Source organism: Gymnoscopelus microlampas (assembly GCF_963454915.1).
Source record: "Gymnoscopelus microlampas genome assembly, chromosome: 2".
Classification (NCBI taxonomy): domain Eukaryota; kingdom Metazoa; phylum Chordata; class Actinopteri; order Myctophiformes; family Myctophidae; genus Gymnoscopelus; species Gymnoscopelus microlampas.
In genome coordinates this window covers 20,951,410-20,971,259 of record NC_139939.1, presented here as the reverse complement: position 1 = coordinate 20,971,259, position 19,850 = coordinate 20,951,410, and the positions used below count along the sequence as shown (strand labels likewise).

Here is a 19,850-nt window from a genome sequence, read left to right as displayed (position 1 = left end):
TCTTTTCAGCCACACTAAACACTGCACCAGGAGCAGTGGAGCCACTGTCCGGGGCGCGACTCCATAGTCTCTCGAGACTGACGGATGCCAATGATTTTATTGTCATAAAGGCGAACAAGATACAAGGCCAATGTTGCTTGTACTGTGCTCTGTTTCTGTCTAATGTTAGTGCATATATACTATCCACATTACTGCCTCCGGGGCGGGGTCTTAACACCCGCCTTTCATTGACAGAACGATCATCCAATCAGAAGCTCTATCTCCCAGCAGCAGCCGCTGCCGGGAGGTGTGTGACAAATTAGTATGCAGGCACAACAGTATTCAGTTTTTAAGCATATATCATAAACAATACATTTGTTACTTAATTTCATTAGTTAAACAAATCTTCGTTCAATTATCCACATTCAATATTTCACACACGTTAAAATAAGACCAAAAAGTATTCCATTAAATCAATGCAAACCAAAGTTACACTCATACAGTCCTATTTAAAATACAGGTTATTTTTTGGAGCTTCAGTGTAAATAAACATTTGTCCACTGTGACTTATCTATACTAAAATATAGTTCTATGAAAAGAAACTTAAAGAAAGACTATTGTCTATTTTAATACCTAGAATTGATCTTTTATCTGTAAATCTTTTAGTCTAGTTTTTATTAAAGTAGTAAAAGTAGAAATCCTTTGTACAATGTATCTTAAGTATATTCAACAGGTTTTGAGTTTTATATCAGAATATCATATAAGTCTACTTAGAAAATGTTACAGACAAATGATTTGGACTCATTTAGCCATTGCTTACGTCTGGTGACCTTTGGTTTTTCACAGTCAGGGAAAAATACTGCGACTCAACTTTATATTATCTTATTTATCTTATCTATGTTGCTTACAAACTTGCTTTTTGGATTCCAGCAACTGTCTTACTTGTCTGGGGAATCAGTAAAAGAGAGGAACTCATGATTTGTGCTATTTACATTGATGACCACCCTCTGTTTTCTTTATCAAAGGGTTTCAGTCAACCTTTGAAGCTTCATCAGGTGATGTACTCATCACACCTCTCTATGTAAATGTGAGGACTGATTAGCCCTTTGTTAAGCAAACTCAGGTTTCTTATAAAATAAGACATCTTTCATTTGCTGACAGAATTAGAGCATATTTGATGTCACGGTACACGGGTGTATCTTTCCGCAGCAGTGAGCGAGCCACCATGAAGCTGAACTCCTCCTGGAAGGAGACCAAGGACTTCCTGCTGTCTTTGACTGTTGAGGACAGGCGACCGTTCTACAAGACTCCTAATAGATATCATTCACTGGAGGACATCCCTGTTTTCACTCCCATGTCAAATGGCAGTGAAAGGCCTCGCTACCCCAGGAACGAGAAGCTGGACCAGAAGATATCCCTCTATGACGGTGACATTACGAAGCTGGAGATAGACGCCATTGTCAATGCAGCCAAAAAGAGCTTGCTGGGGGGGGGCGGAGTGTACGAAGCCATCCATGACGCTGCTGGTGACAAGCTGATGGACGAGTGTGCTACCCTCAATGGCTGTCAAACGGGCAAGTCCAAGATCACAGGCGGCTATGGCCTCCCAGCAAAGTATGTAATCCACACGGTGGGGCCTAATGTCTTTGGAGGTGTCAGGGCGGAGGACAGGGCCAGACTGAGGGAGTGCTACAGCAACACCCTGGAGCTCGCTGCCCAAAACAATATTCGCACCCTGGCCGTGCCTTGCATCTCCACCGGCATCTACAGCTACCCACAGGAGAAGGCCGCGTGCGAAGCATTGGCGACCGTGAGGGAATATCTGGATGTGCATCACGACAAGTTTGACAGGGTCATCTTCTGCGTGTTCCTGCAAAAGGACAAGGAGATTTATCTGAAGAATCTGCCTCTGTACTTCCCTGGGGCTTCGTCTTCAGGGCTCACAGGTAAAGAGCAAACTGAGGAGCAAACTTCCACAGATAAAGAGCAAACTTCTACAGATAAAAAGGAAAAAACGGAAGAAAGGGCTTCCAAAGGGCCCATAGATGATAAAGAGCAAACTGAGGAGCAAACTTCCACAGATAAAGAGCAAACTTCTACAGATAAAGAGGAAAAAACGGAAGAAAGGGCTTCCAAAGGGCCCATAGATGATGAAGAGCAAACTGAGGAGCAAACTTCCACAGATAAAGAGCAAACTTCTACAGATAAAGAGGAAAAAACGGAAGAAAGGGCTTCCAAAGGGCCCATAGATGATAAAGAGCAAACTGAGGAGCAAACGTCCTCAGATGCTGAAGAACAAACTGAACATGAAGGGATGTGAGCTCATCATCCTGATATTTCAGTGATGGGTTCGGTTTGGGTTTGGGTGATGGGTTCAGTTTGTAGATTGTTCTAAAAAATGCTTCATGTTTGGAGCAGTGATGATGAGCGAATATTGTCCTTCTGATTTGGATTCTTGATGACTACTAGATAATTACTGTTAAAACAATTCATCGAGGTAACAATATTGTTATGGCCTGGCTCTAGGCCACAACAAATAAAAGGGAAACACACGGATGAGGGTATGTCATAAAAAAAGTGGTGATTTTGGTGGAAAATTTCAAAGTACAAGTGATACTAAAGCAAGTGATGTAGTTTACAACATAAACAGGCAGGGAAACATCATACAAGTGTCACACAAAAGTAGTGACAATAGCAGATCTATAAGCTCAAAACGGGTCACGGTGCGGCGCATTGTGAGCTTGTATGGCTGTTTCCACCATTTCAAAATGTTTTTAAAATAATACAAAAAGAACAGTTTTAGACATACAAGGTTTCCACCCAACAGCGGCCATAGCATGTCAAAGACACCTGATCTACAGGCTGGTCACATGATGTCCCAGTTCCACTTTGGACACCCACATGATTCTATTATTCATTTATTTATTTTTTTGCTTTTTTTCCGAAGATAATCAGCTGAGAAAAGTAGATTGTGTTCCTATGCTAATCTGTTGTGATATATGCTTGTGACTGATTCCACAGGCTCCGTAGGCAGTTTTTGACAATCAAGTGCATTTTAAGTTCGTAAAAATAGTGAAAGTCTGAGTTTTTGTTCCCAAACTTTTCAACGCCAAGGACCCCCAAATAGACCCCTTTTTGCGAAATGGACAACGTTTTTGGTTCTTAATCACTATAGCATGCGTAGGTTACGTCCAGGGGTGGCCGCATGCTATGAGGAATAGCATTCCCAATGACGATGATGTACAGTCCCCATATGGACATAAGTGAAGGTTCTTTTTTCGATGTACCCAATTTGGTATTGACTGGATATTGCCGTTTTTCTTTAGTTTTCTTTGACGCTCATTGCCACGTTCTGCCTGAGACATGTCTTTGTTGTCTAAATCTATTTAATTAGTTCACCTGTAAAACATAAAATCTTCATGTATTCACAAATGTTAAAGCTTTTTGCCAATAAAGTCTGCATTTCTTTTGCAAACACAGGACTGTGTCCAAACTCACTCACTCTTTCAGAGTTATAGAGGACTATAGTGGACTCATCTGTGACATCAAACACATTTTGTTAGATAAAACACCTGCACTTTCTGTAAGCACAATGCATGAGGGTATTTAACATTTGCGATAGTGACCATTGGAAAAAACAAAAAATCAACATAACATTAGCAGCCCCTCACCCTTTAAGTCGCCTTTGTTTTCAAATGGGGCTCATTGGCCGAATTGTTAATGAGTGGCCATTAGAAAAACAGTTTTGCCGTCAAACCGGTTCTCCATTGCGCAGAGACAAGCACCTCTCCATTCAGAAATGTAATAGAAGAAGAACCGTCGTCCTGAAACACCCTGCCCCGCGTCTAAACCGGCGGCCTCGGTCCGCGAATAAAATGGGGCAGTGTGTTTTGGGACGAGCGTTCCGTTTTCCACCCGGAATGGCTCGTTAATTCTCTCAATAGACTTATCAGCCGTTGCGCGAACCCCCCCTGGCCCGGTCAACGTTAAAATTCACCATACGCTGCTGGCTTGTATATCTGCTATTTTTTAATAGCCAAGGTGTCAAATAATCCTTTTTTAGCTCAAATCAAAAAATGACGCAGATGCGTTCCTGGTCTTAATGGGTTAAGAATATAAATCATGCTTTATGTAAAAATCGACCGTCCCGGTTTATATAACTGTGTGGAGAAGGAAAGGCAAGGTGTGTGTGTGTGTGTGTGTGTGTGTGTGTGTGTGTGTGTGTGTGTGTGTGTGTGTGTGTGTGTGTGTGTGTGTGTGTGTGTGTGTGTGTGTGTGTGTGTGTGTGTGTGTGTGTGTGTGTGTGTGTGTGTGTGTGTGTGTGTGTGTGTGTGTGTGTGTGTGTGCGTGCGTGCGTGCGTGCGTGCGTGCGTGCGTGCGTGCGTGCGTGCGTGCGTGCGTGCGTGCGCGCATTTGGATTGGGGAACCATAGAGACGATGTTGCTATGAAGTAGGGCAACAAAATGTGGAAAAAATTGGGATACTTAGTTTTTTCCATTAAATGAATTACATATTTTCACCAGATATATGCAAATCTTCTTAAATCTAAACTTCAATAGCTTCATTTGGAAACACCTGAGCAATAATTACAATGATTTTAAAAGGGGTGAAATAAGGCACTTGTCTTGTTCGATAAACTGGATGACTCAACATGACTGTTCACTCAGTGAATGTGTGTGCAAGACCAGTTACCAAGAAGACATTAAATCTTTGTTATTTAGCAGATGGACTGTACTGTTTTTCTTCCAGATTACTTATGAAAAAATGCTAACCTTGCCACTTTTAAGTAAAAGTAAAAGTGTTCTAGTACTACAATGTGACTGACTGGATCTGTTTGCCTTGGCTTTGTTGCACCTTTGGCAATGTCACCATTACACATGTAACTTGCGATGTCGATGCTGGAACCATATAACTGTGTGCACTGTGCAGCCCTACTAGGAAGACATTTCAAAGCAGCACCTGTGTCGGTTTAACTTGGACTTGGAAAAAGTCTTGACTTCCACTGGAGAAGTGGGCAGAATATTGTCGCTGTCGGGCATAAAACGTGCATGTCCAAAACCGTTACTTTTCTGGAAGTTAATACTTTTAATACTTTTAACTGTTTAAATATTTATAACACACAGACCTCACCACTTTTGACCTGGCATTCCTATTTTGGGTACAATTTTTCACGAATAGGCTAGCAGATCTAAAAGCTCACAAGTGAAGTAGTTGATCATCTACTTTCGCTACTACTTGTGCGACACTGTCATACAACAAAGTTAAAAAAGAATAGGGCATTAATTGATGATAAAACATAGAAAGATGAAATGTGGAGATAAAGCGGTCTCTTCCCGTGCCCCGACAGCGACAATACAAGAAATGTCTGGTTAAAGTGGAAGCCTATGGTGTTTGTTTTGGCTGCTGTGAAGGCAGGATGTGCTCCGGCCGGGTCGCTGCTGCGATTATGGGATGCAGCCACTTCCTGGTGACCCGGCTGTGTTCCGGTGTCAACACCAAGGGCTGCCATTAAGAAAAGGTCATAAATAAACCTTGCTATATTTAATAAACCCATTCTCAATTTTTTTATTTCAATGACCCCCCCAGTTTGATGTGCATTCGGCAACGGGACCCCAATCTACACTGCACAATCCTAAGCGTTAATTTAACTCTGAGAGTGTACAAATGGAACCATTTAAACCCTTAACAGGGTCCATCTACACCCCTGGAGGTCCCCAGATCCAACATTGAGAAATAGGGATTTAATCTTAATACCTAATTCTTTTGTTAATAAATGGGGACTCAGGGACACCATCCATCACCAGGACTGAATCATCAAGGCGGCGGCACATTATAAATCGGTTATGATCCATGATGGGGAATGGCCTATAGCCCAGACAAATACACATGCAGTACCAGTGCAATCTGCTATTCATAGATGGGCTTTAACAGAGCTTTGAAGTTCCACTGCCAGTAGGAACATTAACTCCTTGAGGGCAAAATGTGATGGGAAGTAGTTCAACCCCTAGCCATTGTTTTCTTAGCGATTATTCTATCAATAATTGTTTTTGATTAATTGCATAATCGGGAAGTGTGTTTTTACATTGGTTTTACATTTTTTTATATATCAAACTGTTTGGCCAGTTTTGTGAACTTGCAGATCTGCTATTGTCACTGTTTCTTAGTTTAAAAAAAAATGTTTTGCCTATAATGACATGCCCAAAATAGGGATTGGTTATTTTATTAAATGATTGATTATCAATTAAATTAGTTCAATTTAAAGGGATATTTCACTTTCAAACATGTTTGGGGTCATTTTATCATCTACTCAGGCTTTTGTGAGCACCCAGGACAGTTTTTAAGTTGCTTGATTCAGTATTTAGATATTTGATATTAATTTTAACAGACACGCCCCCTTCCTATACAAACCTATTGTAACTTCAAATCTAACCATGTTAGATTCATCGAAAACACCCGTCCTTGGTTCTGGTGACTCATACTGCCCTCTTAATACGTGAGGGGGCTGTGTTTTTTCAATTACTCTTTTCATTTTGTATCATTTTTGGGGAAAATGAAAGATATGAAATGCAATATGAAACTAAAATAAAATTAATTAAAAAGTAATAGAAAGAAACATGCCCCCCTCACGTATTAGGAGGGCAGTATGAGTCACCAGAACTACAATAGGTTTAAGTGTGAGGTCTGCTGATGGATTAGGAAGATGATGGCAGTTGGAGGATTGGCAACTTGTGACTCTGGATAGAGCAGTGGTTCTAAGTGGTTCTTAAAGTTTAACCACTTTAACCCTATATACATTGGTGACTTGAAAATTGATGAAGTGTAGTGAAAAATATTATTTCAAACACAAATCTTGTATGTGGTCCCTGGCAGAAAATATTTTCAGATAGGGGTCTGTAGTCTTGACATGAACAAAGTTTGAGAACCACTGTCTGGTATAGAGCAGCAGTTCTCAACGTTTTCAGGCTGCGACCCCCCAAATATATATATATCATATTTGTACTGGGTACCCCCGACCCTGACATCCAAGTACCACGCTGGCACTTGGAATTGTAGGACTTGAGGCATTACATTTAGTTTCACTTGGTTCCACAGATAAATATTGTGAAAATAGCACAACGCCTTGCGAGGCGTTGTGAGCTTGTAGATCGGCTATTTTCTAAATTTTTGCCGCATTCCTGAGATAATAATTTGATGAATAATAAAGACCCTAATGTATCCGGTAGGAGACACAAAGAGTCTTTGTTTTTTCTCATGAATTCAAGGCTTCATGGGGTGTGTAATTGATAGGAAATAAGTCGTTTTTTGGGTGAACTACTCCTTTAAAAGTCCTTAAATTGTCACTTCACTGTCATCTGGGCGGCTGGCTGACCCAGAAAAAATCATGTGGGGACCCCCGACCCACAGGTTGAGAACCACTGGTATAGAGGACGATTAGACTAACAGCTACATGTTAAAAAGAACAACTATTACAAAGTGTCCAACAACAGACTTAGCATGAAACATGTTAATTGGGTGCTGTTGCCACAGTGCCATTGTTATTACACGTTTCAGAGCTTTCGCTGCATGGTGATCAAATTTCTGTCCGTCACACATGATGCTTCTGGCACATTCCATGCATTGGGGTCAGAGAAAACATGACGCTATTCATTGAAATAATTAAAAGGTCATGAATTTGACCCGGGGTTAGCTTTGTGTGAGGAGCAACCAAGGGCTGAGCGGAAATGGCAGGGGTCTTTAATAAGCCTGCTGGTCTGTGTTGTACTGCATGGATGAAACATACTAAATGTAAGGAAAAAGTATGAAAACATCCCTATCCCTAACAAGCAGATAGCAGTAAGCCTTAAATCACATTTTTTTTGTATCTACAGTACATGGAAATGAATGATTGTGGTGGCTGGTCAATTCTGAAAGTAAGCCTGTGATGGTCAACCACATTAACCCTGCTGTCCTTATTTTTAACATCAATGTTCACAATTTGTCAAAAAATGTATTTAGACAATTTTTTGAATAGCTGAAGTATGAAATGGGGCTTAAATGGTTAATCCTTTGCCCTAAGACCTGATATTTTATTAACCAGGATTGTTTTCTTTCCTGTAGCTCATACTACCCTCATACAGAACAGAGACACTAGCTCAGTGGCTGGCTGTGTTGAACAGAGATCTGGACACACCTCCTATAATAATGTCACAGTCACAGAGGATGATGTTCCACACTGCAGTGGGTGTGGGTCACCCAGTGTGACACATGGCTGACACATAGAACACGCTGCAAAAAGAGGAATCGTTTGGAACAAAAGAACGGATACGTGATGATCAACAATATAGCCAGATACCAGTGGTTCTCAAAGTGGGGTCAGGGGAGGGGAATCCCCCAGGGGTCCTTGAGGGGGGGTCCCCAGGCAAAAAAAGAAAAGAAAAAAAGATTGGTGGTGCTATGTACCAAATTGACCCAAGAGGTCTTTAACTGTGACAGTGTACACATTTGTACTTTTATTTGGTTCCATTTGTACACTCTCAAGAGTTACATTTAAATTGGGTTAGGGTCCATTTGGTTCCATTTGTACACTCTCAGAGTTACAGACCCATAAGGGTCCATTTGGTGCCAAATATATCATTTAGCTGGGGACCCCCTGGAACCCCCTCAAGTACCCCTGGGGGTCCCCGGACCCCACTTTGAGAACCAATGGTGTAGATCTCACCTTGTAGACTTTCCCAAAGGCTCCATCTCCCAGTTCTCCCACCACCTCCCAGATCTCCTCTGGATCTTCATCCCTGTGGACGTGCTCGTACTGCTTCTTCTTCTTCTCCATTCCCAGTTTGAAGATCTTACGGAAATTAAAGAATGACATGATTGAACCGGAGAGGGGGGGGGGGGGTCCTTTTAATTGGGAAGTTGACAAAGGAATGAATAATCTCGGTTCTGTTCTGTTATAGAGCCCTTATAATTGCATTCTAAAGATGGTTCACTGGAGGTCTTGGCAGCTTCCTTTTTGTAGGTTTAAATCCCCATGGCAAAAAAAAAAATATGGAAGATGAGAGGTTATTCTTTTGTTCAAATAAGAATCTCAGATCTCACAACAATAAAAGATCAAAGCCTCGAAGCATCTAGACCATAATGATCTGGTTAAATCCAAATGGGAAAAAAAAGGTATACAGTCCTTGATCGGCACATTTTGAGTCATTTTTCCATCCTTGAAACAACATTTAAATAAATCCCACATGGGTAGAAGTTCCTTTTTCATGTAAAAACAAACAAAAGTAGCAGTTTGGAAGCTCGTTGTTTGTTCCACAAAAAAAAAAACTCCTGGCCCGACAGCACTTCAGCTGTCACAAAAAACACACCAAAACATGTAGAAAATGTCAAATAAACAGCATTATTCCTCAGATCTAAGCACCAGTTGTGTCCGGGGTGAAAGTAAGACGCGTTCCATTGTTAAAATACGAGTTATAACTGATATAGAAGGTGAAACGGTATAGTCTCTCCTTGGTAAAGCACGGGGCTCCAGTAATCTAGCGGATTTACTGTCGATGCCAGTGTTGCCAGATTGTGTGAGAGAAATAAGTAACCAGATCTATGAAAACAAGCCCAAAAGAACTTTAAACCTATATGCATCGCATCGGCTATTTGAAAATAGCAGATCTACAAGCTCGCGACGCTCATGTGAGCTTATAGATTTGCTATTTCAAAAAAATCTTAAAGAAAATGTGAAAAATTTGGAATATTTTTAAAACATTTTAACAACACAAATCTGGTACAAGGGTCCCACTCCCTGGCCAAACAAATATTTTCAGAAGGGGGGTTAGGAACACATATTACATATTCATTTGGGGGTCTTTGACTTGAAAATGTTTGAGAAACACTGGTTTAAACAACATTAGGAAGCAAGCCCAAACAAGCAACTGCACAAAAACAATCCCAAAGTCGCTTATAATAAGTACACATGGCAACACTGATTTAGTGTCGATGCGCATCCACGAGGGCGCGCGACCGTCCGTTGTTGTGTGTTCCTCGTGTCTTGGACGAGATCATTGTGCTCTACCGCCCCCACCTGGACTGGAGGGAAGAGGGAAATCTACTTGTATTTTACGCTTTTCAATGCTTTATACTTCTACTTTCTCCTGGAGTTCTACTCCACTACATCCCAGAGGCAAATATTGTACTTTCAATATTATATGTCTGTGAATTCATGAATTCATATTAATATATTCAATTCATAATATACAATATCACATACATTATATTCACACATTCATACATTCACATATATTCAATTGATGAATTAATATATTCAATTTCATATTTATTCATATATCATTATGAATATATATATATTATATGTCTCTACAAACGAGAATAGAGAATTTTAACATAGTTATAATATTGATTTCATTATGATTTTCTGTTTTTTAAATTATTATATTTATTCCTAGCCCTAGAATGTCTGTCATCTTACATACATTTCATGAAAGTTCTGTCATTGACAGTCATGAAAAAGTACAATATTTTCAATATTTTTGACAGTACTTGTATACAAGCGTCATGTGAACCATGGCTAGTAATGACAGTCATGTTTCAGGGCTATGATCTTACATACATTTCATGAAATGTATGTAAGATGACAGACATTCTAGGGCTAGGATTCAGGAATAAATATAATAATTTAAAAAACAGAAAATCATAATGAAATCAATATTATAACTATGTTAAAATTCTCTATTCTCGTTTGTAGAGACATATAATATATAGGTTACAATTATTAAGTAAAATAATATGACCATTAAAAAAAGTTCAGTACATAAGTTTGCTCGATGCGGAAGCACGACACATCAAGTGCAGGATTGCCAGGTCCGCTTATTATAAGCGACTTTGGGCTTGTTTTCCTGTAAAGTTGCTTGTAAATATGGGTAGTTGCGGGTTGCGTTTTTTTGGGCTTGTTTCTAAAGTGTAATTGGTTATTTGGACTTGTTTCCTAATGTTGTTGAAACCAGTGGTTCTCAAACATGTTAAAGTCAAGAACCCCCAAATGAATATGTATTTGTCTGCGGACCCCCATCTGAAAACATTTTATGCCAGGGTGGGGACTGGGGAGTCCCCAGTCCGGCCCATACAAGATTTGTGTTGTTAAAATGTCAAATCGTTTTCAGGATTTGAAATAAATAAATAGCAGATCTACAAGCTCTGCTGTGAGTTTACGTAGATCTAGTATTTTCAAATAGCCAATGCATTATGTTTAAAAGGCGAAAGGCTCGCTTCTTTTGGGCTTGTTTTCATAGACCCCGGCTGCTTGTTTCTCTCTCAAAAGCTGGCAACACGGCACGTGACCGGTAGTTAATGCCGACTGTTGTTGACTGAGTGTTGTTTTCAAAACATTCACCGGGAATAGAACAGAATAGAATACATTCTTAACTCTTCAAAAACATAGCTGTTCACTAACACTAAGACAAAAGCAGCAAGGTAAGGTTAGCTAACTAACTAGTAAGTCAATGAATAATGAGTTTTGTGTTCACACTATGACATGCAGCAAGTAGAAGATGAAGAAAGCCCCTCCATTCTGTGGGGTTTGGATCCAGGGTTCTGTGCCTTCAGCAGAATGTATGTGTGTGACATCCTGACCATGAAGGAGTCCTGTCAGGTCACAGGTGTGTAACTACTACTGTAGTGTGTGTGTGTGTGTGTGTGTGTGTGTGTGTGTGTGTGTGTGTGTGTGTGTGTGTGTGTGTGTGTGTGTGTGTGTGTGTGTGTGTGTGTGTGTGTGTGTGTGTGTGACATCCTGACTGGAGTCCTGTCAGCTCACAGGTGTAACACTGTAACTACATCATGTGTGTTCAGCAATGGTGTAAAGTAACTAAGTAAATTTACTCAAGTACTGTACTTGAGTACAATTTTGAGGTATTTTTTACTTTACTGGAATATTTCAAATTTTCAATACTTTTACTTCTACTCCACTACATCTCAAAGGCAAATATTTTACTTTTTACTCCACTACAATTATTTGAATACTTGAGTTACTTTGGAGATATTAATTATTATATTATGAAACATACTTTAACCACTTTAGGCCTATTTTATACCTAGGCTGTTTGAAAATAGCCGATCTACAAGCTCATAATGCGTCGCATCGCAAGCTTGTAGATCTGCTATTTTCAAACATTTTAGTATTTTTATTTTTGGTACTTTTAAGTATATTTTGCTTTTACTTGTAACACAGTATTTTTTTTATTGTGGTATTGATACTTTCACTTAAAGGTAGGCTAAGTGATTTTCTTTGGTTAAAATAAGTGTTAAATAGCTCTATATTCTGTTAGTTCTCATTGCTATAGAGTGTTTGTTCAGTAACAGGAGTCTCCATGTCTCTCCAGCTCTTTATTAAACAGAAAATGCATTTTCAGGTCAGGATACCAATTTTATCCAATCAGGATAGAGAATTCAGACAAGATACAGATGAAACAAGTGAAATTGGAAGTGATGATGCAGAGAAATGAGCAGACACATTTGGAACTGGAACTATATAAAAATTAAGTTGATAAATGGGTACTTTCTCCTGATTGGCTGAAATTTTGTCACCTACCTGAAAATGTATTTTCTATTTATTAAAGAGCTGGAGAGACGGGGAGACTCCTGTTACTGAATAAATACTCTATAGCAATGATTACTATCAGAATATATAGTGCTTTAACCTTTTAACAAAAAAAAATGTTTTAACCAAAAAATATCACTTACCTTTGTAATATCACAGCCATTCTATGGCTAGGTGAACACACAAGGTACTGTAGAGGCAGGGAGAGTGTATCTGTGTGGGTGTAAGAATGGGTTGTGGGAGTCACATTTATTATATGAGTTCAGATGAAGTCTTATTATGGGCTGAGGATTACTTGTCCCTGACTCAGCTGGGTCAGGGCCTGATGCTCTCTCTCTCTCTGGCAACATTTACCAGATGTTCACAGAGATCCCCTGAGCCGCCTTCTGCCTCCTATACTCCTCTGGGCAGGCATACAGGTCCTGCTGCATGGCTGCCAGGCCTGGTATTGTGCTGTGCTGTTTTTAAGTATTATTGTTTTATTCTTTTCCTCCTTTATTTAACCAGGTTAAATCACATTGAGATTTCCATCTCCTTTTCAAGTGGGCCCGGGGGCCCTTTTCAGCAAAGCCCTGCTTCACACTCGATATACAGTAGTTATACACATTCTCACACACATGGGAGCTGCCCATTACAACCACTGTCTGGGCAGACCCGCCAGTGCTAACAGTGTTCAATTATACATGGTATAAAACAAGGTACTAAAAAAACTGTTATAATTCAAGTAAGGCACCTACTACTAGTAAATGTGTAATAGTACAGAAAATAAAGTGTAGGCAAACCTAATAAGTGTGGAAAATGTATGTATATGTACATGTACTGTACATACATTGACATTGGTGTAAAGAATGACAATATACTTATATTATATATTATGCCTATAATGTTTCCGGTGTCACTGAGAGGTATTATAAACTATAAGTTGCATTCACAAAGAAAATACGCAGAGTATAAAATATACATAGAAAAATAGAGTATGAAAAACTTAGCACCTGAAGATATATTAATGTGTGACGCTTAGATTATTGAATAAACATGACATGATTTGTAGAAATTACAAAAATATTTAATAAAAAACAACAGCATATAGGTACAGCAGTTCAGAAAAAGTGTAAAGTGTAAAAAATATACAGGGTATGAAACGATAAAAAGGGTTATAGTGGGTAGGGCTATCACAATTATGAAATTTAGCTTGGTGATTTTCATTTTCACTCAAATAATTGTTTCTGTCATTGATCATTGGAACATTATGATTGAAAAATAACATTTCTGTTTTGCTTTTAGGCTTTGTAAACAAAAGTTGCAGAGGGGAGATATGACAAATAACATACATATTTAATCATTTATACTTTCCAAAAACGATGAATAGTGAAAATAGCAGATCTACAGTATCTTCTATTTCCACTATACATTTTTTAATATACGAAAATCTTTAACATGGAATTTATTATGATGATTATGCAACAAATAATTGCCATTATTATCTCAAATAATTGCAATCAGGCGATTTATGTAATAATTGGGACAGGCTTAATAGTGGGCTCCAACAGCGTGGTAGTGTCGGTAGTATGAGATCAGCCTTATGTTCACTCACTGTAGGGCTGGGCCATACGGCCAAAATCAGATTTCTGACCAAATTCCTCCCCATCATATTGTAACAACAATAATAATACAATTTATTATATATTTTTTCAAAAATAAATAAATAATCGAAAATAGTGAAAAAAGCAGATGTACAAGCTCGCAATGTGTTGTGAGCTTGTACAGTAAATCTGCTATATAATGTAGCAAGGAAAGGTTGAAAATGCACTTCAGGGGGCGTCTGCTAGCTGATCTGCAGGTCCTGCACGCGCCTTGAGGACAGGGCCTAGCCTCTGGACCAGGTGAGGTGACTGAGTGGATTCATCCTTTTGAAGGATTTACTCACATCTTTCTGCCCTGGATATTTGTACATTTGCATATCCATGGCAGGGGGTCTTATCATCAAAGCATGCATGGAAGGTGTTTCAGTTAATCTGGCAGGTTTACTTCATCACATTACTGGATCATTTCCCTTAATGTGTTTCTTTGATATTAGATAGCTATGGTCAATTACTGCTCAGCTAAAATATATTGGAAATCTGATTAGGCTGCTAAATTTAGACTATTTTCATCCTCAAGTTCCAGGGAACTGCACTGTACTTTGGAGCACTGGTTCCCAAACCTTTTAGCTTGAGACCCAAAAGAGAAATTCACATCGCGACACGTTCTACTTTTTTTTTTCTAATTCATGGAACTTCTTTGATTTGATGTTTGATGTTTTGACATAATAATTAAAAACAAAATGTATGAAACAAAAAATAAGGGGATATTTACTTGTGACCCATGAAAATGTGTCCGACCGCGACCCAGTGTTTGGGAAACAGTGCTTTGGAGAGACAGATGCTGAAAAGGAAATAAGAATGAATGGAGGAAACTGTTGCTGATCAATTGTTTTGGGAGCCTGGCTGCCTGCCTGTGCCCTGTGTTTGCTTTGCTCTTCTGGGGCCAACCAATCCAGTTTGCTCTCACTTATGCCTAAATCTACTGACTACCTCTCGGAACAGTGCACGGTTCCCAACTGTTTCTGGATCAGGGCCCTCTTGAAAATCCACTTGAAAATCTCTAAAGCGTCCGCGGCCCACCCATTCTGAACACATAACACGGCAGCCGAATGGTCAGATGGGTGGGCCGCATGCATTTTCGGAGCATGTTTATTTTAATGATCAATCAATCGATTGTGTTCTGGCTTGGATCCATGGATCCAACGTAGTGTACTTTAAGTTGCTATTTATAGGTATAACAAGGAAAACTCTTTTTTTAAGGTTTCAAATACCATGAAACTTTTCACATTATTTTTAAAAATATATTAATGTCACTATTTGGAGGCCCACATCCAATATCCTCATGGTCCACTGCCTTGGAACGTTCTATCACTAGTGAGAGCAAGAGATATTAGCTGGCCTGTTGTATTACTGCTTAAAAGTATGGCCTAGCGGTCCAGGCGCATACCACATACGCTGGTAATCCAGTTTGACAGCGTGTCGCGGGTTCGACTCCCCAGCCAGACGACCTTTGCTGTGTGTCACCCCCCCCTCTTTCTCCCCATTTCCTGTCAGCCCACTATCCCATCAATAAAGGCAGATAAACACAGATTAAAAAAAAGAAAGTACGGGATGATAACTCCAGTAAATTCAATAAGGCTATAAATAGAGAATGTGAATGTAAATTCCACTTCTTTCCTTGTAATTATAGCCAAATCACTTAACTCACAAACCACTTTAAAAAAAGTTCACAAATATCAAAAATAGCAAATCTAAAAGCTCACAACACAGGCTTAAGTGGTTAACTTAACAGTATTTTATTCTAAGCTATTATATCGTTGCGCAGAAACATCTTGTTTTTTGGTAAATTAACACCATACTTGATCATACTGCAGCTGTACAGCATCACACAACAGCATCAAAAGTAGCAGATCTGCAAGCTCGAAATGCGTTTTGAGCTTAAACATCTGCTACTTTTGCTATTTTTGAATTCTAATCATGCTTGTCGATCTGCTATTTTTGCTATTTTTGAATTTTAATCATGAAAAGTAACAGTTTTGGACAAAGTAATTCTATTACTGCTGGTAAAGCTTGTACATGCTCTTGGGAGGAACCACATGATGATGATGATGATGATGAGGAGGTGTAAATGCATTTGCATGTGTTATCTTTACTCACAGGTATCTACTTGTACAACTCGCATCCAATCTACAGAGTCGATGTTCTTGGAACAGTCGTATACAAGAAGGAGAGAGAAGATTTCTTCTGTTATGGAGGTAATATAGCTCAGAATAAATAAGAAATGTGTACACCTGAAACATCAACACTAGAAAAAGTGTTCCTCTGAGCACAGGTCTCCACCAGGTAGGTCAGGTAGGTTATTGAGGGCCAGCAATGTTGATGGAATATGAAGAATCAGACAGATCCGTCTTGATCACATGACTATAGAGATAATGTGTACCGATTCGCATGATGTTTGACAAAATCTGTAGGAGTAATATAAACAAATGTGTTTTTCAAAAATCGGCCTCCTGGTGGCGCTATAATAGGGCAATGTTAAAAGGGTGGTATTTGTTCCTCAATGTAGTTGCGAATGTGCATGCAAAGTTTCACCGCAATCGGACACTGCGTTCATGATTTGAGGCATCTTGTTCAAAAAAGAATATTAGCTAATCAGAATGGAATATGAAAAATCAAACAGATCCGTCTTGATGACATGACTATAGAGATAATGTGTACCGATTTGCATGAGATTTGGATAAAATCTGAAGGAGTAATATCAAAAAATGTGTTTTACATAAGTCGGCCTCCTGGTGGCACTATAAAAGGCAGATGTAAAAAATGCAGTGCAAAGGTTTTTCCTTGGCCTCTAGGGAGTGTGCAATCTGCGCATACAAAGTTTTAGGCAGATCAGTGCAGTTTCAGTAGAAACACGAATCGGCCTGTTATAACGCCACCATGAGGCTGATTTAAAATGTTCAAATGGCATTTCTTCCTCGGCCTAGTGGGAATGTGCGTGTTCGTTATTTGAGGCATTTTGTTTAAAATGGAGCACTCCTGCAAACTTTGGAAGCCAACCTTAGCCAATCAGGATGGAATATGAGAAATCTGATCGACCTGTTTCGTTTAATGAATATAGAGATACTGTGTACCGATTTGCGTGATGTTTAGGCAAAATATGTAGGAGAAATTTCAAAAAATATTTTTTTGCACAAATCGACCTCCTGGTGGTGCTATAACAGTCCGATTTGAAAAATTCTGTTCTGGCATCCAGGGAATGTTTGTACACAGTTAGGCTGCGATCGGTCCGACGGTGCCGGAGATTAGCTGCTCACAGACAGACACACGGACGGATGGACAAGATGCGACAAACACACGGACACACATGCACAGACGGACGGACAAGGTGCAAAACATAATCTCTGCCATGCCTTCGGCCTGGCGCAGACAATAATGCTGAAGAATTCAGAAGTCCTACAAACTGCTGTAGCTCGCAAACTGCCAAAGTTTAACACTGCAGTGAAACATTTTGAAAGGCAGAGATAACAGAGGAAATGGAATTGCTGTTGCGATCATATTTGATAGCACATTAAAGTATATTTTTTCTTTCAATTAGTTTCTATTATAACACTGAGGTAATCTCCAACTACCTTTCAATAAGTGATGCATGCACGTATAACCGTCCTAACCGTAAGTGAGTTCAGTGCGTCCTTACTCTCAGACCTGCGCAAAAGTAATTTAATGAGAGCTTCTTCATGCCATCAAGCAAGGTTATTATACTGCAGTTAACTAAAACTAATGAAATACTTAAATCAAATACTTTTTTGTTTTAAATGGTATGACGTTGAGGTTTATTACACACATACTTTTTCTGACCTTTCTGAATGTTGCCCCTGACAAATACATTAAACTAAGACTTTTCACAAAATAAAAACTAAACTAAACTAGCAAGCCTACTTTGAGAACTCATTAAAACTAAACCGAAATTGAAAACTTAATGTCAACATGAAATAAAAAATAATGCAAAATGTAATAACCTTGCTATAAGTTCAATGTTGACCATCTGTGTTTATCCGTCTCTCTGCAGTGGATGATGGAACAGGTGTTATAAATTGTCTTTGCTGGAAGAATGAGCAGTGGACAGAACAGGGAGATCTTGGAAAATGTGAGTGACAAATGGGCTTCCATCATTGTTCTTGTATATGTGATTGCTTGTTAGGGCTGTCACCATCATGTACATGTATACAGTAAAACAAAAATAAATCTGTTTGTTTTTTAGGCTTCGTAAAAAAAAAAAAATGTACAGGGCGCTTATGACAAATAAAATGACTGACATATTTAATAATTTTATACTTAAAATATTACTTTTTAAAATAAGGGAGTTAGCCGATCTACAAAATCACAATGCGGCCGGTTGTGAGCTTGTAGATCAGCTATTTCCACTATTTTCATTTTGTAACTTTAGGTGATTATGTAATTGTGACATATTGTTTGTATGTGCACTGTAGATACCGACATGGGTGATATTTAGGCCTGTATCAAAAAGCAGTTTTATTATTTGACAGTGTACAGGTAAATTGTACATTATCATTTGAAATATGATATCCAGGCTCCTTGGCTTCAGGAATTTTGCATCTCTGTCTCTTAAAGTAGCATCTATTAATCACCACGGATGAACATTTTCAAAGAATAAAAATAATATTTTCTTTTGGTTATTTTTTTGTTTTCATAAATAGTCGCAACAAGACGAGTTGTGAGCTAGCTTGTAGATCGAAGTATATGGGGCTTACGTGGATAAAGTAATACTTGTTTTTCAACCTTACAGGCATGTGTAAAGTGTTTACAAAATGACACGCTGTACTTGTCAATCTTCTCTGTAATCTCTTTATCTCTGGGTTTGGCTGCAGGAACCTTCCCTGGCTCAATCAATGAATACGAACACACACAAAAAGCTGTGCACAATCAGCTGCGTGACATGCATGTATATGAGCCAGGTTTGTAGATTTTCTGGGCACCACTAAACTCAAAATACGTCAGTGGTTCCTGGAACTAGGTCAGGTTCCTGCAGTGATACGGAGCGATAGAAAAGAAAGAAGAGAAGCATGTCTTTTTTGTATGCACTTCATATAAATAAAGGGAGATAAGGTTGAAAAATGCGAGAATTCTCATTCTCAGTGTATTTGCCTGTTTTTATTCTTTTATCAGCCTGTTTTCTTTTATTCAGTTGTGTCTCTCATTTATTGTTTTATTGTCTTTAAATCCCCTTTACAAGCACTTTATTACTATTATTCAAAGTATGCTTGTTATAAAACTATTATGAATAAATATAACTGCAAGCGCCACTGTGTCATATGCAGTGACGCAACGTATTGTGAGCTTGTAGATCGGCTATTTTCAAATGGCCGAAATGTATGTAGGGCTGAAGTGGTTAATGTATGTTTTGTAATAATAATCAAAATCTACAAAGTAACTAGTAACTAAGTTTTCAAATAATTGTAGTGGAGTAAAAGTACAATATTTGCCTCTGAGAGGTAGTGGAGTAGAAGTAAAAGTACTGAAAATTGGAAATACTCCAGTAAAGTCAAAATACCTCAAAGTACAGTACTTGAGTAAATGTACTTAGTTACTTTACACCGCTGGTCATATGTGGTTTGCGCTGCACTTGCAGCAGAAGCAGGGGTCGTCACCGGCGGCGCTCCAGGAGGGTTCAATCCTGTCACAGCGCTGAAGGC

The 19,850-nt window shown here is 39.0% G+C and overlaps 3 protein-coding genes across 3 annotated transcripts in view; 2 read left to right on the top strand and 1 right to left on the bottom strand.

Annotated features, from left to right (window-relative positions):
• The window catches only part of LOC311061839 (STE20-like serine/threonine-protein kinase), a 52,779-nt gene extending 43,297 nt beyond the window's left edge, over window positions 1-9,482 (bottom strand). The window contains exon 1 of the mRNA XM_084080536.1: window positions 8,678-9,482. Within this exon, the coding sequence (XP_083936662.1) occupies window positions 8,678-8,827 (150 nt within the window). The 5' untranslated portion in view covers window positions 8,828-9,482. The remainder of the gene's footprint in view (window positions 1-8,677) is intronic.
• On the top strand, window positions 1,157-2,299 carry LOC311065117 (ADP-ribose glycohydrolase MACROD1-like; the record flags this gene model as incomplete). Its single annotated transcript, XM_084085334.1, has 1 exon — window positions 1,157-2,299. One exon carries the CDS (start codon window positions 1,157-1,159, stop codon window positions 2,297-2,299), a length of 1,143 nt encoding a protein of 380 aa, XP_083941460.1.
• Window positions 9,483-11,327: 1,845 nt separating the features above from the next.
• The window catches only part of stn1 (STN1 subunit of CST complex), a 14,624-nt gene continuing 6,101 nt past the window's right edge, over window positions 11,328-19,850 (top strand). Inside the window, exons 1-4 of the mRNA XM_084047413.1 lie at window positions 11,328-11,618; window positions 16,299-16,394; window positions 18,206-18,283; window positions 19,787-19,850. The exon at window positions 19,787-19,850 is cut by the window's right edge and continues 113 nt beyond it. Coding sequence (XP_083903539.1) covers window positions 11,495-11,618; window positions 16,299-16,394; window positions 18,206-18,283; window positions 19,787-19,850 — 362 coding nt within the window. The 5' untranslated portion in view covers window positions 11,328-11,494. The remainder of the gene's footprint in view (window positions 11,619-16,298; window positions 16,395-18,205; window positions 18,284-19,786) is intronic.